The sequence below is a fragment of the Rhinopithecus bieti genome, unplaced genomic scaffold, assembly GCF_001698545.2.
Source record: "Rhinopithecus bieti isolate Rb0 unplaced genomic scaffold, ASM169854v2 scaffold_24263, whole genome shotgun sequence".
NCBI classification, from domain to species: Eukaryota; Metazoa; Chordata; class Mammalia; order Primates; family Cercopithecidae; genus Rhinopithecus; species Rhinopithecus bieti.
Genome location: NW_016811410.1, coordinates 941,576 through 966,815, shown reverse-complemented (window position 1 = coordinate 966,815; position 25,240 = coordinate 941,576). Strand labels below are relative to the sequence as shown.

The 25,240-nt window shown below is 54.8% G+C and overlaps 1 protein-coding gene across 3 annotated transcripts in view; it reads left to right on the top strand.

Moving 5' to 3' along the window:
• The window catches only part of INPP5A (inositol polyphosphate-5-phosphatase A), a 242,348-nt gene that overhangs the window by 158,527 nt on the left and 58,581 nt on the right, over positions 1 to 25,240 (top strand). For all 3 annotated transcript variants that reach the window (XM_017893832.1, XM_017893833.1, XM_017893834.1), the window contains 3 exons: positions 4,510 to 4,613; positions 15,488 to 15,540; positions 17,784 to 17,903. In XM_017893832.1, coding sequence (XP_017749321.1) covers positions 4,510 to 4,613; positions 15,488 to 15,540; positions 17,784 to 17,903 — 277 coding nt within the window. The remainder of the gene's footprint in view (positions 1 to 4,509; positions 4,614 to 15,487; positions 15,541 to 17,783; positions 17,904 to 25,240) is intronic.

Sequence of the window (25,240 nt, the reverse complement as noted above, 5' to 3'; positions counted from 1 at the left end):
TATGGTAGATATTACTCCAACTATATCAACGACCCCTTTAAATATGAATGATCTAAATACACCAATTAAAGGACAGAGACTGTCAGAGTGGATTTAAACAAAATACCCAACTATGTGTTGTCTTCTAGAAACCCATTTATATAAACACCTAAAGATGAATAGATAAGGGACGGAGGAAGGTTCTAACTGTTCTAACATGAATCAAAGGAGAACTTAGATGGGCCAAAAGAAAGCTGGAGGAGCCGTATTAATTTATAGCATCAAATGCATATATTAGAAAAGCAGAAAGATCTAAAATCAATTGTCTAAGCTTGTACCTTAGGAAACTAGAAGAAAAGTAAATTAAACCAAAAGCTGGTTCTTTGAAAAAAATCAATAAAATGGATAAACCTCTAGCCAGACTAAGAAAAAAAGACACAAATTATTAATATCAGAAATTACCAGAATAGGCAGAGCAGACTTCAGAGCTAGGAAAGTTTTCAGCAGTAAAGAGGGACATTACCTCATGATAAAAGATCAGATCTCCAAGAATACATAACAATCCTTAATATCTAGGTGCCTAACAACAGAGTGTCAGAATACACAAGGCAAAAACTAGTAGAACTGCCAAGAGAAACAGATGAATCCACTATCGTAGTTAGAGACTTCAACACCCTGTATCAGGAATGAACAGATCTGGCAAGCATAAAATCAGGAAAGACATAGTTTAACTCATGAGCACCATCAAACAAATTGATCTAATTGACATTTATAGGATAACTCATCCAGTAACAGCAGAATATACATTTTTGTCAACCTCCCATGGAACATTCACTAAGACAGATCACATTCTGGGCCATAAAACACACCTTTACAAATTTAAAAGAATAGAAACCATATACAGCATGCTTATAGATTACAATGGAATTAAACTAGAAATCAGTACCAGAAAAGTAGCTGGAAAATCCCCAAATACTTGAATATTAAACAACAAATATCTAAATAACATAAGAGTCAAAGAAGTCTCAAGAGAAATTTAAAAATATTTTGAACCAAATGAAAATGTGAATACAACTTAACATTCGTGGGATATTAGAACAAGTAATGTTTAGAGAGAAACGTATAGCATCAAATGCATATAAGGAAGAGCTAAAAGAAAAGTGCTAAGAAGAAAGGAAGAAAAGCTAAAATCAATTATCTAAGCTTCTACCTTAGGAAGCTAGAAGAAGACAAGAAAATTCCAAGTAAGCAGAAGAAAAGAAATAATGAAAATTGGAACAGAAATCAACAGAATTGAAAACAGGAAATCAATAGAGAAAATCAACAAAACCAAAAGCTGATTCTTTAAAGAGAGCAATGAAATCGATAAACCTCTAGCCAGACTAAGAAAAAAAGAGAGAAGACACAAATTATTAATATCAGAAATTACAGAGGGACCATTACTGCTGATCTTGTGGACATTTAAAGGATAGTAAAAGAATATCATTAATTTCTGCCTATAAATGTAATAACTGAGATGGGCCAATTCCTTGAAAGACACAATCTAAGAAAACTCATACAAGGAAAACTAGATAATCTGAACAGGCCTATAGCTATTAACTAACATTGAATAAGTAATTAATAACCTGCTAAAAAAGAAAGCACTAGACCCAGATGGTTTCACTGGTGAATTCTATCAGGCATTTAAGGAAGACATTATACAAGTTCTCTACAATCTCTTCCAGAAAATACAAGCAGAGGACAAACATCCTAAATCATTCTATGAGGCCAGCATTACCCTAATACTAAAACCAGATAAAGACTTTACAAAGAGAAGGAAAACTATGAACTGTAAACAAAAATGCTCAACAAAATTCTCAACAGGCAATTATATACTGTGACCAACCGAGATTTACTCCTGATATACAGACTGGTTCAGCATTTAAAAATCAATTAATGTAATTCATCACAGCAACAGGCAAAAGAAGGAAAATCACATGATCATAGAATAGATGCAGAAAAAGCATTTCACAAAATCCACATCTCTTCATGATTTGAAGAAAGCTCCCAGCAAACTAGGAATAGAGGGGAACTTCCTCAACTTGATAAAGCTCCAAAAATCCTACAATGAATACCACACTTAATGAGAAATTAGATGCTTTTCCTCTGAGGTCAGGAACAAGGCAGGGATGCCTCCTCTCCTACTTCTCTTCAACATCGTACTGAAAATCTTAGATAATGTAATAAGACAAGAAAAGGAAATAAAAGCCATATTGATGGGGTGATGGGAGATAGAACTATTTCTGTTCTCAGATGATATGATTTTGTCAAGAATCTCAGAGTCAGCAATAATAACAGACAAACCTGGTACTAATAAGCAATTATAGCAACATTGCAGGATGCAAAATTAATATACAGAAATCAGTTGCTTTCCTATATAGCAGCAATAAACTGGTGGAATTTTAAATTAAAAACATAATACCATTTACTTACGCACACACCAAAAGGAAGTACTTAAGAATAAATCTAACAAATTAATACAAGATCTCTATGAGGAAAACTATAAAACTCTGATGAAATAAAGAAGATCTAGATAAATGGAGAGAGATTTCATTTTCATGGATAGTGCTATGGTTGGAATGTAAGTGCCCCCCACCCCCAAATTCATCTGCTGACCTCCTAACCCCTAAGGTGATGCTGTTAGGAGGTGGGGCCTTGGGAGGCTGATTAGGGTGTGAGGTCAGAGCCCTCACGAATGGGATGGGAGCCCTCATGAAAGAGGCTGGGAGTTCATTTGCCTCTTCCACACGTGAGGACACACACAAGGCACCATCTATGAGGAACCTCATCTCCTAGCACCCTGATCTTGGACTTCCCATCCCCCAAAACTAGGAGAAAGACACTTACTTTGTTTGTGGTCACCCAGTCTATTTTACTGTAGCTGCCCGGTGGACTAAGACAGATGGGAAAACCCAGTACCGTCAAGGGTTCAGCTCTTCCCAACTTCAGCTATAGATTCCACACAGTCCCAGCAAGGTGTGTCATGCCATTGAAAAGCCGATTGTAAAGGTTATGTGGAAAGCAAAATACCCAGAATAGCCCAGAGATTTGAAGAAGAGGAGCAGAGTCAGAGCCCGCACTTCCCGACTTCAAGACTTGCTGTTCTGCCTTGTAGGTGAATGGGCCAAGCAGGCTGTGGCATATCAGCTCCATGGGGTGCTATTCGGCGATAAAAAGAAGTGAGCTTTGAAGCCATGAGAAGACACGGAGGAGCCTGACATGCCTGCTACCAATGAAAGAAGCCAACCTGAAAAGGCTACACACTGTGTGATTCCAACTCTGTGACACTCTGGAAAAGGCAGAACTATGGAGACAGTGAAAGGATCCATGGAGTCTAAGCTCCGAGTTTAGGGAACAGCCTCTATTTAATGTTCTGTCCATGCTCCATAAGTCGCTGAAACATCTCATGCTGTCTCCTGTCCATGAGGCACCCGCATCCAGGACTGTGCACCCAGGGCTGGGCCAGGTCACAGCACCCAGGGCCAGGTCAGAACACAGCACCCAGGGCCGGGCCAGACCACAGCACCCAGGACCAGGCCACACCACAGCACTCTGTTTTTGCCTGGGACTCCTGCCCACCCCAGTGGTGACCCAGCACCTCGGCCCACAGTGCCGTGGTCCTCAGGTTGCCCCCTCTGTCCCTCCTGCCACAGTGGAGTGGATAATACCCCAGAAACTGCAGGTTGGAGCTGCTTGTGGGACACAATACACTGCCCCAAAGTGGTCTCCAGGAACCTCCTTGACACCCGTGAGTGTCACCTCAGTGACCCAGGAGCCATCCTATGGCATCTTGCAAAGAGGCCAGCGGCCACCTGCCCACCGGGCCCAGCAGGAGTTTGAGGAATGGATCCCTGCCATCCTTGATCATACCCCACCATGGGTATGGAGCTACCTGTCCATAAAAAGACTGAGGCCTGGTTGTGAACAATAGTAAGACCGGCCCTGCCCATGGGCAGGCCTATGTCCCTGGGCCTGGCCTATCCACTGGGGGCTCCAGGAAGGTGCCAAACAGCCACTGGCAAAGCCCATCTGGGAGGTACCCTGCCGCAAGCTGCCTCTCTCACCGTCACACATAAACCTCTTCCCTGGAATATGAGTGATAGAGGCTGGATACGGGGAGGAAATCAATGTTATTAAATAAATTCATGTGAAAGTCTGAGTGAATGGTAATTCTGCAGCCCTCTTAAATATATTCACGGGTTTAAAAGAGGATGCCAATTAGCTCCTGTAAATCTGCAGGCTGGGGGCTCTCACGGGATCATGGAGTGGAGTGTCAGATTCCAGGTCATGGGAGGGAAATTTGTGAGCCACAGGCATGGAGCAGCCAGCCCACCGGGGGTCTGTTCAGGATTGGCGCCCTCGTCGGGGCCTCCTCTTGGGGGCCTCCCTTGCTCCCATTGGGCTGCAAGCGGGGCAGAAACAGGTTGTGCTCCGGGCTGGTTGGTGGGCACAACGATGGGATAGTCACCTCATCCTTCTGGTCTTTTCCAGCTAAGAAGTATAGAAAGGTCGCAGGCAAAGAGATCTACTCGGATACCTTGGAGAGCACACCCATGCTGGAGAAGGAGAAGTTTCCGCAAGACTACTTCCCCGAGGTACGTAGCAAGGCTTTCTTACCACCGTGTTTACTTCCCACAGTGAGCCAGTCAGAAGCGACGCTGAACACGGAATTTTCGCATTGCACTGTTGCTTGGTCACAGCTGCCTGTTGTTACCTCTGATAATCCGTCTTCCTGGGAGTCCAGGCTCCTGTGGTTGGCCCGGGCTGTCGTATGTGCTGTTGTTACCTCTGATAATCTGTCTTCCTGGGAGTCCAGCCTCCTGTAGTTGGCCCGGGCTGTCGTATGTGCTGTTGTTACCTCTAATAATCCATCTTCCTGGGAGTCCAGGCTCCTTGTTGGTTTTGGCCCGGGGCTGTCGTATTGTCGGGTTGTTACCTTCTATAATCCGTCTCTTCCTGGAGTCCAGTCTCATGTGGTTTGGTCTGGGCTGTCGTATTGGGCTGTCGTATGTCTGGTTGTTACCCTCTGATAATCCGTCTTCCTGGGATTCCAGCCTCCTGTGGTTGGTCTGGGCTGTCGTATGTCCAGTTGTTACCTCTGATAATCCATTTTCCTGGAAGTCCAGTCTCCTGTGGTTGGTCTGGGCTGTCACATGTAAGGGCAGTGAGAATCTAAGGCATTAGCACCACAGCAATCAGTAAATTCCTGAATCCTCGTATCCATGAAAAAGACGCTTTGCCAAAAGATGTAGGAAAATTATTCAGCTCCCCTGGCGTGTACTTGGGGTCCCCTGCACACCCAGCTGGGAGAGGGTGGGCTGGCTGGTGGTAACCAAGACAGTGGCTGATGGTCGCGTGTGCCCGTGGTGTGAATGTGGGGCAGGGGCACGGTCCCGTGTCAGATACAGCCTTGGTGGTTGCACCAGGCTGCGAGCAGCAGGGTCCCAGCAATTATGCCTGCGTCACACGGAGAGTTTAGAATCAAAATGTGTGGAAGGCATTTGTCATCTCACTGCCAGACGGTGTTGATAAGAAACTGCTGTTTCCTTCTGGCCGCCTTGCTCTTTTGCTGAGCTGTGTGTGTGCAGCTGTTGCTCTGTGCATGTGATCTTTGGGTAAACCTCACACGTGGCATTGTCGGCGTCTGCCTGGCTGTGTAGTTAACCTGTCGAGGCAGCGTTTGCTGCTTTGCCCTTCCTCATCTGCTAAATCACAGTGGGGTGCAGGCACCGTGGCCAGAAGCGGCCCGGGCACTGAGGCGGGTTTGGGGGCATCCAGGCACCGTGGCCAGAAGCGGCCCAGGCACTGAGGCGGGTTTGGGGGCGTCCAGGCTGTGATATAGGAGCTCTCGTCCAGACCTGTCTGCGCAGCCAGCCCCAAGAAGGATTGCTCCGCAGTCCTGTCTCCACAAGAGTCGTGCAGGCTGAGGCTGCTACGGAGCTGACTTCCAGCAAGGCCACAACTTTATTAACTTGCTTTATGGCCCACATCTTGAGTGAGGGACTGTGGCCGCCCAGTGAAGGATGGGGCGCTCCTGTCACCCTGTGGCTCGGCCTCCTCATCCATCTTCCCTAGGCCAAGGACACCGTGTCAGTGGGCCAGCCTCCCGTCCTCGGTCCTGCTTCCGGCACCGCCCGCTTGCCTCCCTCTGCTCCAGGTGTCCTGCGGTTGGAAAAGGATACACAAGGAAGCTCCGTGGTCTTCTCCATGCACAGGCACATCCCTGGGTCATGATAGCCTCCCTGAAGGGGCCGCCTGTGGTGCAGGCCCATCGGAAGGGCAGGGTGGCAGCTGTGGTTCCCCTGGAGAGCCTGTGAGCTGAACTCTGGCCTCTCTTGAACTCAGCCAAGGCTCTCATCTCAGAGTGACCGGAGACAGACTCAGGGCCCTTTGTGGGAAGCATAGGTGCTGGGGGGGCCTGGGCTGGGCAGGGCCATGCGCTGCTACTTGATGGCATGAGGAGAGCAGCTGTGGGCAACCGGGCTGGTCCAGGCAGGGGCTGTTGACCCAGCACCTTGTCTCGGGACACATGTGACTGCATTGCTGTCCAGGGCTGTGGCTGGACTGCGTGCTGCTGTGCTGTCCCCTCCTCACCAGGTGTCCACTTATTCACTGGGTCCTGTCCACCCTGGATGGGGTAGGAGAGCCCACAGGGAGCCCCATAGTCCCTAGGGGTGAGGGCCGAGGTAAGTCACAAGGGGCCAGGGGCCACATGGTCTGCCAGGATGGGAAGCTCAGGGGCAGCAGGCCCTCAGCAAGGAACAGACACTCTAGGGTCCTCCCAGGCAGCCACACAGGCTCCTGACCCTTCCGTACCTCAGTCCCGCCCTGAAGCAGCCCTGCCGCTCCAGCCAGCGGAACCTCCTTCTTGCACCCACACCTCAGGCTTCTCTCCTGGACTCAGCAAGCGGGGACCGAGGCTGGGCCCAGGCTGAAGTTGGGCAAGGTCTGGGGGCCTCTGCTATGACTTTGCCACCCTTTGGAGGGTGGGTGCCCCAGCAGGGGTCTGAGTGTGGGCCCTGGCCTCGGTCCCTGACACCAGTACTCTGAGTCCTCTGTGATGCTAGGGGCCTGCTGGCGTGGATCTGTGGATGGCGTAGCATGGGGGGCTGCCCCTCCCCCAGGAAGAGCAGCCTCAGCCCCGGTCCGGTTTGTTTAGAAACTCCAGCCCCCAGCCTGGGTCCAGCCTCTTCCCGCCTGCCGTGGACCTGGCTTCAGGGACTGCGGTGTTGTGTCCACAGGCAGAGGAGAAGGCAGATTCTGGAAGGTAGACGATTCCTGGGAGGAAAAGGCGCCGAGCCTCTTTGTGTGGACCCGCCTCTCCCCTGGGAGAGCAGCGTGTTGCTGTCCGTGGCCTGGTGGGCAGCTGCTCAGCAGATCCTCGTGGCTGCTGGTGCCTGGGACGGGGGGCCAGCCCCTGCCCTGGGCCAAGGCCTCCCTGTGGGTCCTCCTGGGACCCATGTGTTTGATGGTCTGCAAAGGTTTTCCGACGTTTCCTCTTCCCTGGTAAATTAACAAAAGGAAACTCTTATTTAAAAAACTATAAGCTTCTAATGTTCTGTCCGTAGTGTGGGTTTTTGACCCCACAGAGGCTGTGTGGCGCCCCGTGTCCCTGCTGGAGGGGAGAAGGAGGAGGGAAGGGTCCGGGGAGCCATGGGGGTCCCAGCCTGGCAGCCCGACCGGGCCCGCGCCTCTGTGCCTCTGCGCCTGACCTCTTGCTGTGTGTAAACACATTTTGGAGGAAGGAACTAGTTTCAGACTGATTTCTCTTTCTTTTATTACCGTCACTTAAGGGTAATCTAAATGTAATTACCTTGATGGGGGTATAATGCAGTCTCGGGTAATTACGGCCGCTGCAGAAACTAACAAAACTTTCTCTGCTGATTTATGGATGCTTTTGGCTTGGTATGAATTTCAAATGATGCCTCTGGGAGCCACACTCCAGATAATGTGAGGCCATTTTTAAAAAGCAGATTTGTGTAGTCGATCAGGGCGAGTCATTTTTTTCCTTTTGCCCGTAGTGAGAAATTGGTTGTTACCATAGATCACAGGGCCGGCTGCAAGCTCTTATGAAAGATGAATTAATTCCACTAATGCTCTGAACGGGCCTTCGGCGTGAGGGCTGTGTGGCGATAACCTCCCTGCAGCCTCTCTTTTCTCCGTGGCGATTTATGCCGTCTTTTAGTGGATGAAACCGGCTGGAGCCGCTATCCATCTACCGGCTGAAGGAACCCTATTAATGGGCCTGAGAGAGACTTCCTGTCGTCAGGTGAAGGATGTGCCCCACCCCCACGTGATGTGGTGTCATTTCTGAGGTGAAAACCTCTCTGGGAGTAGAAGGAGCCCACATGGGCCGGGGGGCGGCCACCTCAGGAGAGCGGAGCCACGGCCGTCCCATCTGCAGCCTCCTGAGGGCTCCCGGAGCGAGGGCTTTGAAGGTGGCCGGTGATCCCGCATACAGCCTGGGATGGAGGAGACCCCCAGCCCTGGCCATACACCCTCTGCTTCCATTTGCCGTGGCCTGAGCCAGAAGCTTCTGGGGTCTTCCTGAGTCCTGAGCATGTGAGCAGTGGCTGAGGCCCCAGGATACCCGTCTCTGCCTCCCAGCACTTCCTAGCCCTGCTCCGGAGGATGGTGTTGGGTGTGGGGTGTGTCCACCTCAGGCTGGGGTGCTCAGGTGCGCCCATGGGGGCGTGGCCTCTGGGAGGGGCCCCTGAACCTGCTGATGACTCTGGGGACCTCCTTCCTCTTGGGCCACCCCACCCCAGCCCTGGCTGCATGCTTGGGGCTTGGCCAGCAAGGGGAGTGAGGCATCAGGAAGTGGGGAGTTCAGTGCAGGAATTGGGGCGGTGGTTCCAGTTCTGGTTTTTTCTCCAAAGAGCTGGCGGGTTCAGGCCCCAGTTTCCTCGCTGGGGAGATGAGGGCAGTGCCTGTCCTGAGTGCCGGCGGGGCCACTAAAGGGTGTGTGGGACGCTCTCTGTGAGGACGCTCCCCGTACCGCGCATCCCACCCTAAACCCAAGGATGTGACCATACCTGTAGCCACGGGCCATGGAAGTGTCAGGACACTGTGGGCTGTGGCTTCATGTGTTCCTACTGTAAAATCCCTAGAAACCCAGTCTTAGCACAGTTGTAGCTGCTCTGATGAGCTTACCTCAAAAGGAGCTTATTTTCTACAAATACTGTAGAAAATAGTTGGTTATGATAATATACTGTTAAATTTTCTGAGATTCATTTGCAATTTATTTTAAAATCTTAAATTAGAATCCAAAGTTACAGTTATTACCAATTTATATTATTCAAAAATAACGTTTTTTGTTTCATTTGTTCAGTCTATGGATAATTAATGTTGAAAAAAATTCTCCATTACTGTGGAAAACTTAAAAATCTAAAAAAACCAAGAGGTACATACGTGCACATAGATTCAAGACACACAAACACACACCCTAATTAACACAAATAATTGAAAACTCAGGAGAAGAATAATTAATTTTGGTTCAAAAATTTACAAATGCCTTCCATTTTTAATGGAAGTAAAACTGTTGACGATTATAGCAAATTCTAGGTAAAAACCTGGGTGTGCTCAGTTTGGGGTTTCTGCCATACCTGTCAATTCAGAGGCGTGCGTGCAGGGAGGTGCTGTGTCCCTGTGTCCCGGGTCCTGCTGCTGTCTGGAAGCAGGATAGGCAGTGCCTGGGCACAGCTCTGCCGCACGTGGGAAGTGCCTGCCTCTGCGTGCCACGGAGCACCTTTGCTGTCTCGTTCCATAATGTACTCTGGGTCTCTGGCTCCAGCACTCTGGGGCTCTGGCTCCAACCAGCGGGACAGAGACCCCAGCCTCATGGGCTGTCCCAGCGGGGGATGTGGACAGTGCCTGCGCCCAGGAAGTGGGCTGTGGGATGCTTGGGGTGGGCTGGGGCTCACGTTTACACAGGGGTGACTGAGGGCTTGGGGAGTGGCAGGGGCACTAGCGTGAGTCTGGACGCAGGAGCTGGCAGAGGGCATCTGCCAGTGCTGGTTAGGAGCGGCCTCCAGGCTCCCTGCCGAGCCCACACACCGGGGTTGGGACTCCTCTCCCTCCCGTTGGGTGCCCCCCACCCTTCGGACTCACCATTTCTCCCAGAAGAGCTGGCCCTGACTGTCTCACAAGGCCAGCTTCCCCTGCAGTCGCCCCTGTGACTTGGTGCAGGCAGACACCTGTCCCGGTCGCTTGGTGATTGCATCGGCGAGGACAGATCCGGGCTCTTGTGGTGGTTGTCAGCTAGCAAGGACATGGCTCTGGGCTCTTGCACTTGTCAGCCGTGCCTCCCGCACAACTCTGTGCCCGCGGTGTCCGTCTTCCCGTTCATGTTGACCGCAGGTTTCTCACCCGCCAGCCGGAGGCCCTGATGGAGTCAGTTTCTGGGGAACTGGCCCTCGACCATCTGCACACACAAGCGGCTTTAGCACCCCCACACATGCGGCTTCACCCCCACACACACGCGCGGCTTCACCCCCCCACACACACACAACTTCACCCCCCACACACACGTAACTTCACCCCACACACACAGGCAGCTTCACCCCACACACACGCGGCTTCAACCCCCACAACACACGCAGCTTCCAACCCCCACGACACACGTAACTTCCACCCCACACACAGGGCCAGCTTCACCCCCACACACACGCGTGGTTTCACCCACAACACATGCGCCCTTCACCACACACACACGCGGCTTTCACCCACACACACGCGGCTTCACCCCCCACAACACACCGCGGCTTCCAACCCCCCCACACACACGTAACTTCACCCCCCCACACACAGGCAGCTTCACCCCACAAACACACACGTGGTTTCCACCCAACACATGCGGCCCCTTCACCCACAACACACCCAGCCTTCACCCACAAACACACGCCACTTCACACACCACATGTAATTCACCCCCCACACACACATGCGGCTTCACCCACAACTGGTTTCACCCACACGCACTGTGGCTTTCACCCCCCAACACACACGGGTTTTCCACCCCACACACCACATGCAAGCTTCCCACCACCCCAACACACATGGCTTCCACACACAACACCTACCCCACACACCACACAGAACTTCACCCCACACAACGGTGCGGCTTCACCCCACACCACAACACATGCAACTTCAGCCACATATACGTGGCTTCACCCTTCACACACATGCAGCTTCACACACACGGGCGGTTTCAACCCCCCCCCCCACACCCACGCAACTTCACCTGGACACACACACAGCTTCACCCCTACAGACACGTGGCTTCACCCCACGCACACACGCAAGGCTTCACCCTCACATACACATGGCTTCATCCCCACACACACGACTTCACCCACACACGCACGTGCGGCTTCACACACGCCACACACACGCGCAGCTTCACCCCTGCACACACACAAACACAGCTTCACCCCCACACACGCATGGCTTCACCCCCACACACACAGCTTCACCCACATGGGTTCTGAAGGCTCGGCCTGACCTCTTCAGCGTCCGGTTCCTGAAACACGTCAGGCCACCCAGTCCCCCGCAGACAGGAGGTGTCGAGGCACAGAAGATGAGCCGCTGGTGCTCTAGGGGAGTCATTGTGTATGGAGACGCCTCGGCCTGCAGGGACAGTGCCTTTTCTCCTGGAAAGATGCCTGCCTCCCATTGTCACTAGTAGAGGGGCCTCACCTATTTACTGTAGATTTGTCACCAGTCACACGTCCAGCCTTCTCCCATGGCAGCCCCCATGGGATGAGAGCCCAGCCTTGGGCCCAGTGACTGTGGCCTAAATCTGCCAAGGGACCATAGGTGCAGTTCTTAACCTCTGAGCCTCAGTTTCCCTTTCTGGTTGGCCTGAGGGTTGGGTGTGTGCCTGTGTGTTGGGTGCCAGCCCACAGCAACTGCTGGTGCACAGAGCCACACCCTCTCAGCTGCCCGGCAACATGGGCTCTGTCCTCCTGTCCTTGTGCCCGAGGTCTCACAGCTGGGACTTGAACCCGGCAGCCCGCAGTCCTGTCTTACCCACTGCCTTGAGGCCCTGGATGCTGCTGGTGTGGATCCTGTGCGTGGCTGGGCTGTGGGGGGTGGGTGGTGGCTGTTCCAGGTAGGCGGTCTCTCCGGAAAGCACAGGCTGGATTTGGATGTGTGGAAGATGGAGGAAGGGCGTCTAGAGAGGTGACAGGCGGCTTGTCTGGAGTGCAGGCTGAGTCCAAGGGGAGAGAGTCCAAGCATCAGGGGGTGTCCCAGCCAGCTGTACTGTCGGCGGGAGCGTGGAGCCCGCTGTGGGGCATCAGCAGCACCCACTTCTCCCCACAGCTCAGCTTCCCACCAATGTGTTTCCATCGCAGACACAGTTACCTACGGGAAATGAACACAGAGGCTCCCCAGGGCAAATGGCCTCCCTCAGAGAGGAGGCAGACACGTTTGGAATCAGAGACAAGCGTCTGGTGCAGCATGTAGGGAGCCCGCCACCCCGCCATAGAGCTCCCTGGGTCGTCTGGGCATGGCGCCGCGCAGCAGCCAGACCAGTAGCCTGGGGAAGCCTTGGCCAGCCTCCCGGAGCTTTGGAGCAGCCCCTGTTGTTTGGCAAGCAGGGCGGCCTGAGCACGGCAAGGGATGTAGGCTCAGTACCAGGGCCAGCTCGTGGTGTGAGGACAGATCCTCCTCAACAAGTAGAGCCACAGCCTGGCTCCAAGTGCATGGCCAGGCCGGGAGGAGTGTACAGGAAGTCTCTGTACCTTCTGCTCAATTCTTCTGGAAGCCTAAAGCTGCTCTGAAAAATAAAGCCTATTACTTCTTTAAAAGTCTGCTTACCTGGGGCCTGGGACTTTACAGGTGAGGGAAGAAGGAGCAGCCCTAGAAGGAGGAAGCTCAGAGCCACCTGTGGACCCTGAGGGTGCATCTGTAGGTGCCTCAGTATCACTGGGGAGCAGAGAGCCCAGACCTTTTACGATGCTGGGTGGGGCAGCCATGGAACTGCACAGGTGAGGAAGGGGCGTCTCTCACTCTCCAGGAGACTGCAAACCAAGAACGTCTATGAGACGAGCAGACACCAGAATACAGATTCACCCCAAATAAAGTTGATTTCGTGGGAAAAGCTGACAGACTCTAAGTATGTTTAAATTGCTCAAAGTGATAAGTGAAAGATAGGGTTCATTAAAAATGTTATTCAATTAAAACAGAAATAAAGCATGAAAAGGGAATATGAAGAAGAGCCTGTAGAAACATTAAACATTCTGCATTAGAAATTACAGAACAGATTCTAGACTAGATGTGGTCAAAGAGAGAATCAGAGATTTAGACAATGTCATCAAGGAGTTCATCTAAACGTAGCCAAGACAGACAAAGATTTGTGTTTGTTTGGTTGTTTGTATGTTTTTTATTTTTATAGGAAAGAGCAGTTAAAAGACATAAAGACTATTAAGAGGCTCAGATACACCCAAAATAAATTCCAGAAAGAAGCAATGGGGAGCAGTGGTGGAAGTGATAAGGGAAAATTTTTAGAAATGTAATTCCCGAGCACAATTTGGATACAGAGCAGGATATATAAAAATAAACCTGTACCTGCATGGCATTGAAGCTTCAGAATATTGATGACAAAGAGAAAAACTATAAAACAGCCAGAGAGAGGAAAACATACATTCAGAGGATTCACAGTTTGTGTGCTGGGGCGCTTCTTACAGCAGTGGTGGATCCAGAGCGCAGGGGAGGAACGCAGTTGTGGGAAGGGTTGGCTGGCTTCAGCATCACTCCCATCAGCGTGTGGGGCTTGGAATTTCCCTTCTTGAGCATGGGTGGGAGCACTTAGGGAGGGGGCAGAGAGCACTTGAGGTGGGGGCAGGCAAAGAAGGGCCTCACACCTGGGAATTCACAGCCCTAGAGCCCTGCCCAGGAGGGAGCTGGGGGGGACGCTGTGCTAGAGGGAGACGGGGAGAAGGAGACGGGGCTGCAGGGGCCACTGTGCTGCCAGGTGCCACCAAGGCCAGGTGAGATGAAGGGCGAGTGTCTGTAGGAGTTTGCCTGTGGAGGCTGTGGTGACCTTGCAGAGAGCATTTGGGCAGCTGTTGTCTGGCATGTGCGCATACTGGGGAAGCCAAGGGGCACGGTGGCCAGTGGGGAGGTGGGGTCAAAGGGAGAGCCTCTGATCTCTGTGCTCTCTGTGTTAGGTAGAGGGAGTGCGCCATGCTGGACCCTTCCTTGATGGGTGTTTCATCCACAGTTAACTCCAGATTCCCATCTGCTTTCATCTCCTCGGCAGACCTCAGGGCGTGGTGGAGGAGACAGGGTCTTCCCTGACCTGCTTTCCTTCTCCACCAGCCCGTGAGCACCAAGAACACCAGCCCCTGTCCACCGTCTGCCCCTGATGGTGCCAGGCCTGTGGCTGCTGCTGGGAATGGAATGGCTGGTGCCCTGCCCTGGTGGCTGCCATTCCCCCGCCACTGCCTGAAGCGCTTTGCTTTTTGGACCTTGGCCTCGACTCTGTCAGCCTCCTCCCAGTGCCTTCTGTGCTTTTCAAGGGTTTCCCAAGAGGCCCAGGCTGTGAAGCTACCTGTTCTGCATGGCTGTTTAAATTAAAATTAATGCAGATAAAGTGGAATCTAAAATTCAGTTCTTCAGTCACACACTTCACATGCTTGGTGGCCCCGGTGGCTGGCCACTACTGTACTGGGTGACCCAGCAGAGGAACCTGCTGTGGTGGGAGGTGGGAGGGCAGGAGGGTCTCCATGCCATCTCGAGGGGAACCCTGCCACCCCCTCTTTGGACTTTCATGCTGGTGCCTGTTTCACCTTGAATTTGAGGAGTACTTTCAGACCAGAGCTCAGGCTCCACGATCGGTGGCTCTGCTGGGTGGTGGGGATCAGTGAGCGGCATCGGTGGGTGGTGGGGATCAGTGCGCGGCATCGGTGGGTGGTGGGGATCAGTGCGTGGCATCGGTGGGTGGTGGGGATCAGTGAGTGGCATCGGTGGGTGGGAGGCATCGGTGGGTGGTGGGGATCAGTGAGAGGCCACACACAGTCTTAGGATGGGCAGCTTACCCACTGTCCAGGACGCCTGGCTGGTTGCAGCTACTCACGTCTTCCCTGTGGTCCAGCCGAGGGCGGCCCTATGTGCCTCGAGCTCCCTGCTCAGCCAGCATCTGTGGTGACAGTGGTTTCCCTGCGGCTGCTCTCACACCGGGGCACGGGGCTCACAAGCAGCAGGCTGGCACGTTTCTTCGTATCTTCCCCCCGCCCACCCCAGGCTGAGCATCACCAGCCCCTGCCGGCGTCTCTGTGCAAAGCCCCACTTGAGGACGGGTGCACAGCTCAGTTCTCTGGAGCGCGGCACCATCAGTGCTGAAAGAACACTGCTGTTTTTCGGTTGGAAAGCGTCTCCTGTGTCCCTTAGGTGTGTGGGACCCACGTGTTGCTCTTGCCTGCTTACTCCGGCTCATTTGTGTGACGTGTTTATTTTTCAGTGCAAATGGTCAAGAAAAGGCTTCATCCGGACAAGGTGGTGCATTGCAGACTGGTACGTGGTGTCTCTCTGTGCTTTGTCAATTTCCGTAACATTTCTTACCCTTTTATATCTTGCACAAGCGGCGTGTTCCACACACCTCATTGGAGGCTCTGCTGATTTTGTGTGAGGACCCCCAGCTGCCTGACCCCCACCTGCTACTCTGACCTTTTTTGTTCACAGTGATGCGTTTGGAGCATTGTCACTGTTCCCTGTAAGTCAGACATCTGGGTGCCCAGTGCCAGTGGAGACACAGTGACGGCCCTGGTCCCAGAGCCCGCTGCACAGGGAAGTCAGCAGGGAGGCCCCCAGCACCGGCACCCCGTGGCTGCCCAGTGAGATGGCGTAAGAGCCGCCTGGCAGCCTGGTCCACCAGCAGGCTGAGCACAGACGTAGCGGAGCCTGTGTTTCATCCACGTATCCTCCGGCCTGGCCTTTCTGTGGTGGAGATGTTCTCGATGGTGCCGCCCCACCTTTTCTGCATGATAAGAAACAGAAACCTGTTACCTGCTTTCCTAAGGTGGCTTCCAGGCGGCTCCCCAGCCTGTCCCACCAGCCATCACATCTCATTTGAATACTGTTTTTATTTTCCTTTCATGGATTTTCCAAAACTTCACTGCCTGATTATCTGCTGCTGTGTAACAGATCAGCCTAAACTTAGCAGCTTTAAAAAACACTTATGAGGCCGGGCGCGGTGGCTCACACCTGTAATCCCAGCACTTTGGGAGGCCAAGATGGATGGATCACGAGGTCAGGAGATCGAGACCATCCTGGCTAACACGGTGAAACCCCGTCTCTACTAAAAAATACAAAAATTAGCCGGGCGCGGTGGCGGGCGCCTGTAGTCCCAGCTACACGGGAGGCTGAGGCAGGAGAATGGCATAAACCCGGGAGGCGGAGCTTGCAGTGAGTGGAGATCGCGCCACTGCACTCCAGCCTGGACGACAGAGTGAGATTCCGTCTCAAAAAAAAACGTACGAGGTCATGGCTGTGAGCGTCTCAGGACCCAGGAGTGGCTTTTCTGGGGCTCTGGCCCTGGTCACCCCGGGGCTTCCAGAGGACCCATCTCCAAGCCCACTGGGACTGTGGGTTTCTGCCCCTTCCCCTCAGGCCTCTCCCTAGGGCTGCTCAGGGCAGGACATCCCCAGCAGGAGCAAGTGTCCAGAGAAAGAGGGGGATGGAGGGAGGCAGGGGAGGTTGGGGAGAAGGGAGGGGGGAGGGGAGGAGGAAAGAAGGGGAGAAGGAGGGGAAGAGAAGGAGGTGGGGAAGAGTGAGAGAGAAGGGTAGGAGAGGAGAATGGGGAGGGGAGGAGAGGAGGAGGGAGGAAGGAGGGGAGAGAAAAAGGAAGAGGAGGGAGGGGGAGGACAGAGGTTGCTGAGAAGGAGCCGTGGTCCTGTGCCTACCCCAGGCAGTGCGGGCTGCCAGGCCGCCCTTTGCTTTTGGTCACAGGGAACAGTCTTGGCATGGTGTGGGGGCACACGGGGCACGTTCACCAGGCAGCATCACTGGGGTCACTGTGGCAGCTGGACCACAGGCTGGAGGAGGGCAAGGCCACCTGCACACGCTCATTCCTGGCGCCTCCTGGTAGGGAGACAGGGCTGGGTCTTGGAACGTGTGGAGGACATGTGGTCAGTGAGGGCTTTGTGGGACAGTGTCCAGACCGTGCCAAGCCCTGCACTGACCTTCCCTGGTGAGGGGACACGTCCTTGCCAGCTGAAGGTGCTGAGGGTCCCCTGCTGCAGTGTGACAGAGGCCCAGGCCTTGATCAGGCCCTGCCAAGTCCACGTGCCTGGAGGCCAATAGCTGGCCGACGGGGCTTCCCAAGGGTCTTCCCTTTGGGAATGAAATGAGGCACTGTTCTTGCCTGTCCCTGTGCCCTCCAACCTGCCTTACAGGGTCCCTGATGGGTGCAGCCGGCAGCCTTGGGCAGCTGAGGCTGAGGGGTGGCCCTTCCTCTTAGCTTAGCCATCAGGGAGAGTTTCCAGAGTCACCTGTAAGTTTTTCTCTTTAAAGAAAAATAGCTCACTTTTTAGTTGCCCAGAGTAACTGCATTTGTAAAGACGTATTCAGACTTCACTGGAGGTTTCCTGTCCACTGGCCTTGTCGGAAGACAGGTGGGCGGACAGGTGCCTGGCCTCGGGTGGCTCCGCACAGCGGGGGCCAGTGCAGGTCTCACCCTCCCGGGGCTCCTGGGAGAATGAGGTGTGGTCTGGAGGCTCCGGCCCTTCGTAACGTGTCCTTTTCTCTTTTGGTTGTAGTGCCTTTGACTTGGTGAATATCCATCTTTTCCATGATGCTTCCAATCTGGTCGCCTGGGAAACAAGCCCTTCTGTGTACTCGGGAATCCGGCACAAGGCACTGGGCTACGTGCTGGACAGGTAGGTGTGGGCCAGCAGGTAGGTGTGCTGGGCAGGTCGGTGTGGGTGGACAGGTAGGTGGGGTGGGCAGGTCGGTGTGAATGGAGAGGCAGGTGTGCTGGGCAGGCAGGTGTGAGTGGGCAGGTAGGTGTGCTGGGCAGGTATAGGTATGGGTGGAGAGGTAAGTGTAGGTGGACAGGTGGGTGGGTGGGTGGGCAGGTCGGTGTGTCCACCCACCCCTATTGGCCACTGGGAAAGGCTGTGCCCGCTATGGGAGACACGCTCTGCTCTGTGCTTGCTGATTTGCTGATGGCCCTTGCTGGAGTCGTGCCATGGAGGTGGCAGATCCCCCAAGCCCTGTCCACAGGCTGGAGCTGCCCCATGGAGGTGGCAGAGCCCCCAAGCCCTGTCCACAGGCTGGAGCTGCCCCATGGAGGTGGCAGAGCCCCCAAGCCCTGTCCACAGGCTGGAGCTGCACCCTCACCATGGACTTGGATGGGGATGGCTTCACTTTCTCTCTGACTTTTTTGTGGGGAAGATGAGAAAACAGTGCCATGGGGTGCTGTGGTGGGAGGTGAATAGCACACTGAAGAGTCAGTGGGAGCATGGGGGCCACCTCCACCTGCGCCTGGGCCCCTGCCCCCCAGTGCTCCAGGCCGCTCCACCGGTGATGCTGTGGAGATGACGGCTGTCACTGGGAAGCAGGGGACCCCCATTGATGGGATGTGTCTGATATTGGTACCCATGTCCCTCCCCATCTACCGCTGGGCCTTTTGCTGAAGCTCAGGCCCCACAGCCAGGCGGCCTGGGTTTATTCTCTGCCTGTTCCAGTTAGGCCCCATATGGAAACCTTTCCTGCCAGCATCCCCATGGTTGACAAGACAGTGCTCCATCCGCTTGGGCTTGCATCAGTGACGAACACAGGCCTGAGACCAGACCTCAGACCAGCAGTTCTGGTCTCAGGCCTGTGTTCGTCACCCCAGGGTGGTCCCTGATTTCCACCTGAACCCCATTCTGCTCCCCAGAGGGCCCCTGACCTGAACCCCTGCCCGGCTCCCGTGCGTGCAGAATGCCGAGTTGCACTTGCGAGTAAGCGTGCGAGGGCCTGGAGCTGCCCTGCACCTCGCCGGCCTTCCAGCAGCTGGCCTCCTCAGACCCCGACCTTCTGTTCCTGGGGCAGCCCCTCTCACCCACACCTGCCTCACCCACACCTGCCCCACCCACACCTGCCCCACCCACCCTGCCTCACCCTGGGCTTGTGCCGGGCAGAAGGACTGAGTCATTCCCAGGCCACCACCATTCCTGCGTCATTCACAACTGCCTGGGGCTGCACAGGCAAAGGCAGGAATTGGGGGACATTGAGGTCTGGACCCAGAGAGGGAGGAGGCTGGGCAGGGCCTAGTACCCTCTGAGCCTTTGGGAGGCTTCCTGGGGAAGACAGTGGGAGGAGCAGTCCATGTGGAGGGGGACGTGGGTGGGGCCCCTGCCCCCTGAGTCATGTGTGGTGTGTGGCCAGCGCCGTCAGATTCTCAAGAGCAGGAGTGGGAGAGTCCTGTGAGAGGCATCCCCTGGGGACTGTGCGGAGTACATTTCTACCCAAGCAAGCCCCGTGTCCTGAGGGGTCCCTAAGGCAGGTGGGGTCATGAAGGAGAACAGCAGCCAGCAGGTCCCTGCCTCCTAACAGCGCCTTTTAAGGATAGTGTTCAGTTAGCATGTGTGTGCCTGTGCTTGCATGCATGCCTGAGTGTACACACCTTGTGTGCATGCAATTATGCATGTGTATGATTTTGTGTGTCTGCATACATGTACATGCATGTGAGTGTATGCACATTTGTTTGTGGGGGTTTGTGGGGGTGGGTGTGCGTGCATCTGCACATGTATGTGTTCGTGTGTGCATGTGTGTGTGCATTTGTGGATGCTGGTGTGTGCATGTGTGGGTGCATGAGTGCATATATATGTGTGTGCACACGTGTGGGTATGTGTGGGTGCGTGTGGTGTGGATGCTGTGTGTGGTACATGGTCTGTTGGGTGGGCACGCTTGCCAGGGTGTGTGGGTTGCCGATTGGTGTGTGCATATCGTGGGCACAATTGGTGAGTGCCAGTTGCTGTGGGTGCCATGCTGAGCTACGGGCGGTGTTGGAGTGTCGGGCCGCCTATGCATGTGCTGGATTGCCATCGTGAATGTGACGGTGCTGATGCAGGTGTGGGTGCATGTGAGCCTGCAGGTGTATGCCAGGCGCTATGCCCAAGGTGTATGCCGGGTACTGGGTGCATGTGAGTGCAGGTGTATGGGGGTGTGGGTGCATCGTGTCCGGGTGTGTTGAGTATGTGGGGGGGAACACTGTCTGGCTATGTGCATGCTTGCCAGGGGTTGTGGTGGGTTCGCATTGTGTGTGCCCATACGCTGAGCACATGTGAGTCCACTTGTGTGGGTGCATGCTGATAACGGTGTGAGTTGCGGGTGTATGCGTGTGTGGATGCATGTGAGCTATGGGTGCTATGTGAGTGTGCGGGTGTATGGTGGCGCGTGTCGGTGCCGACGTGCCGGGTGTATGCCAGGGTGTATGGTGGGTGTGGGCTGCGCCATGCGGAGTGCACGGCCATATGGCAGGTGTATGCATGTGGGTGGGTGCTGTGAGTGGCGGGCTGTATGCGTTGTGGTGGGGTGCATGTGAGTGCGGGGTCGGTGCTGCATGTGCAGTGCCGCGCGGTGTGTGTGGGGGGTGCATGGTGAGTGGCGGTGTCATGCCCATGTATGGGGTGCATGCTTTCGTGTGGGTGGCTCATGGTGCATATGCTGCCATGTTGTCTTGCTGGGTTGGCTGTGTGTGTGTTATGTGTGTAGGGCTGCCATGTATGCTGCCATATTTGGGGTGTTGCATGTGTGCAGGGGGCCTGCACTGCATGCCCATGTGTGCATGCATGTGTGTGGGGCTCATGTGGGTGCATATGTGTACACTTGTGTGTGTTGGGGGTACATGTGTGGATGTGGATGTGTGTGTGGGTGTGCATGTGCCTCAGTGTGTGCATGTGTGTGGGTGTGTGCATGCATGGGTGTGGGCATGTGGGTGCATGCGGATCTGTGTGGATGCATGTGTGCTAGGGTGTACTGCTGTGTGGTGGCATGGTGGCGTGTGTGTAAAAGGTGTGTATATGTTTGGGGGGAGCATTGTGCACCTGGTGTGGATATGTGTGCAGGTACGTGTGGGTATGCTGGTGCATGCAGGTTGTGGGTGTGTGGAGTCATGTGTGTGTGCGGGTTGTGGGTGGCATCTGTGGGTGTGTGCACGTGGTGTGAATGTGCACAGGTGTAGGTGCGTGTGCACGTAAGTGTTACGCTGTCATCAGCTCAGCACTGGTGCATCCTGAGGGAAGGGGTGGGAAGGCTGGATTCGTCCGAGTGGGTGCTGTCCAAAGGGGGAGCTGGAGCTGTGGGGCCCCTCCTGAGGCACTGCTCCGTCTGCTGCTGTGGTGAGTGTCTGGACCTGCGTGGGCTTCCTTGCGCTGCTGCCCTCGACGGATCGCCTCCCAGGTTCCCCCACAGGCTCTGCACAGGAGTTCTAGGGTGGGGCCCCCATTCCCAGTGCTGTTATTTAGCAGGTATATGGACCTTGGTTCTCCTGGCAGTGTTTCCTCTGGTCTGTATGTGCTCTCTTCCCCCTCTCTTCCTCTCTTATTTATTTCCTGCTGAGGGCCCTAAGTCGTGGCCCCTTATCCCCTCTGACCGCCCCTGACCTCTGTCTCCAGAGTGTTGGAGCCCTGGTTCCCTGCCACTAGCCTGATCACAGAAGAGGGGTGGCAAATGCGGGGCCTGGGTGCTGCTGTGCTGGTGGCCACGTTCTGAGGCTGGCCCTCTGCCCTGTGCACGGCCACGCCCTCTGCAGGGGACCTGTCCGGCCTCCCGGGTATCTCTGGAGCTGGCACTGATACCGAGGCAGGGACAGGTCTGCGCCCGGGGACTGTGCTCTCGACTGCCCACTGTGGGGAAGCAGCACAGGTGGGGGATGGGGGCCTGGGCCTTTGTCAGCCACAAAGTGACTGATGACCGCCTGTGCCCTGGGCGCCCTCCCTGGACAGCATATTAGTCGCCCAGGGAGAAGGGCCTCACCCACAGGAGCGGCGCGGTTCTTCCTGCCTGATCAGCCCTCAGCTTCCAGGCCCCAAGCGTCTCGGGGACCTCCCACGGAGCCCCGGAGCAGGGAGGGCCCTGCCGTGTCTGCTGTTGGGTCTTGGTGACAGCGGTTAGGTTGTCAGCATGGCACGGCATTAAAATGTGTCATCGCCCCTTGCTGCCATGGCTCCGCGGCCTCAAGAAAGCAGCCTTTGGGCTTTTGGGCCACTTTTCTGCGTCTCTGCATTCCCATGAATGGCTCCTGTGGCGCGCTCAGCCAGCCGCAGATCCGGACCTCCGCGGCGTGGGGCGGGCCGCGCAGCACAAAGGGAGGCTCTGTCGGAGTCAGGAACAATGGGCCGCCCTTTCACCGCTGCTGCTAACCTCTTGGCAGCCACCAGCAGACTGCATTCTGCTGTGCGGATCGGGCAGGACAATGCCGCGCAGCCTCTGAATGGACGCTGCCACCAACGGGGCCCCATTCAGGGCGTTGGGAACCGGGCGCACATTGTCTGCCCCGCAGGGAGACAGCGAGGAGGCTCCTGCAGCCTCTTCCTGGTTTAATCTCCCGGCGCGGCTTCCCAGGTCTGTGTCCCTATCAGCTGCGGGCCCGCAGCCCCAGGCCCAGGAGGGAGGGCGGTTCCCAGCCCTGGAGGAGGGTGCCGGCCGCGTTAAAACCCAGAGGCACCAGTAGGACCTTCACACCATTCCTCTAAACCTAAAATCATTCCAGAGTAGGAAGATGATTGTAAAACAACTGAGAGACAAACTCGGAGTTCAAGTCTTCAGAAGCGGCCCCAGGGCGAGTGCTGCGGGGTGCCTGCCACCACCACGCCCGTCACAGGGCTGCCGGCCAGGGCTCTGCCGGACTTCTTATCACAGATGCGAACCTTTACTTTTTTGTGTGTGATTTTTGACATTGTTGCTGTCAACCTCTTGTTATGAGAAGTTTAAAAAGAAGACAAATCCCGAATGAGTGGAGTACCAGGCTCTGGGCAGGTGTTGGCGGCATCTGTGCCAGTCTGGGGTCCTGGACCCTGGGCGAGGCCGGGCCGTGCACACCCTTGTGTGGCTCTGGGAGGCACTGAGCACTCAGCCCATGTTGGGGGCAGCCCCGGTCCCTCTCCTGGACACAGAGGTCAGCCCTTGGGGGGCATCTGGGGGCGGAGCCAGAGGTGCACGCCAGCCTTCCTAGGCACCATCCTTCCTGATGCGTCTTGAAACCTTCCTGAGCTTTTAGCTGGGAAGGGGATTTTCCCATAAGTGACAGGACTCTTTGTCTCCCCTCTGAAATGTGGCCTGGCCTAGTTCAACAGAAACATTTTACATTACAACTGTGAAATCTCGGCATAAAGCACCCCTTTGTCCCCCCATTATTTTCTCACAAATACAGTCCATTGTCATGGCGCTGAAGTTAATTTGATCAACATTGGGACATTTAACTTTTATGTCCAGTCTAAAGAGTTGTTTCATGCTCATTTTGGGCATTCAAAGGAAATGATTGCCAGAAAAATAATGTTCTTCTGAACAATTCCAAGCAATTAGTTTCCCAGGGAGAGGCGATGTGATGCCTGCGCCCCAGCCCCGCTTTGTGGCTTTATGGAGGCCATCAGTTAGCTGTCAGCCACTCAAAGAGCCCCCAACCTAAATGTTTCTCTTTAGACGTTCCCAGAACCTGCCTTGCTGTGCAGCCAGTAAAGAAAAGCTGCTGCGTCTCCAGGCAAAGGCAAACTCGGCACTAAAGATCTGGGTCACCCTGAGTGCTCCTGGCCACAGGGCTGGCTCTTGCGCTCCTCACACTCCCACTGGCCTCGGAGAACAGCTCACAGGTTCTTGCTGGTCGTGAGCTCGTCCTGATCAGGCTCTCTTAGATTTGGAGACCTCAGGGTGGCCGAGGTCATGGGTCTGCGGAGCCCACCAGGCACCCTGTGGTGTCCCTCTGCGTGCCCGGGACTCCTGGCAGCACAAGCCCGTGCCCTCTGCCTTTCCGCTGCTGTGAAGCCCGCTGCCTCTGTCCCACGTCAGCCTCTCCAGGGCGTGGTCAGTCCAGCTGCTGCCCGGCAGGAGGGGCTCCTTACGCCTGTGCCTCAGTTGAGCCATGGGCTGTGATCTTTATTTTGTTGAACACAGTCAAGCACCGAGAAAGGTGGTGCCGCTATGCAGGGGCAACACCTACACCCGGCCACGCACCTGCACGTTCTCCACGTTTCCTTTCCTTAAGAAACAAACCATGTGGACCCGCAGGTGCCCCGTCCTCCGTCCTGAACCCCACCCTGGCCCCCAGCATCAGCCTGAATTCAGCACCGATCACTCCTTTGCAGCTTTCTGGCCTCTTGTGACACAGGGATGGATGTTTCGGTACTTATATTATGTGCCAGCATGGAGGCAAGCGTCAACATTGCCATGACATGTGTGTGTGGTCTATGTCTTTACACATGTCAGTGCCTATGACCAACGTGTTCAGCATCATGTGAACGGAGTCTGCTGGACATCTCCGCGACCTCCAGCCATGGTGCTCGGTCATGGGACTCGCTGCCGGCTGTCTGGAGAGCGTTTGGATGGTTTCCGGCCCTTCAGTGGCAGACAGGACGATGCCTGTGCTGGGCCGTGGGGGCCATGTGTCTCCACTCCCGCTGGTCCTTTCCACACCCTGAACCCCAGCGTCACCACTGGCATCTCAGCACTTGGTGGTGTGTTTTCTGCTGACTGGGGAGGAGTGGGGGTCCTGGAGGTTGAGGCACTTCTGTGCCGCACGTTTTGGTGGTTTATGGCGATGTCCGAGCGGAGTTTGAGAGGGTGGGTCTCAGCGTGAGCAAAAGAAAAGTAAAATGGGGATGCTCCGTGTGGAGAGTGTGAGAGTGGTGGCTGCCGAGGGAAAGCCCAGCACAGCCCTCCTGCCGCCCTGCATGGGGCTCCCCGCACAACCCCGCCCAAGAGCACTTGATGTGGGGATGGACCCATTGAAGGGAGTGTGGGCTTTAAAAGGTGCCAGACACTGAGGAGGCACATGCCGCTGGGGCCCAGGATGCCCCCAGCCCCGAGACTGAGGCCCGGGGCCCGTCTTAGCCCCACCCGCTGCGACACAACTCTGTGGCAGGGCTTCACAGCCCACCTTAGTTCTCAGTCTGAGATCCGAGTTCTGGTGACGGCTTGTAGACAGCTGCCTTCTCACTGCGTCCTCTCGTGGGGGAGGGAGGGAGGGAGGGAGAGCTTCTGGTGTCTTCCTCTTTTACAAGGACACCCTTCC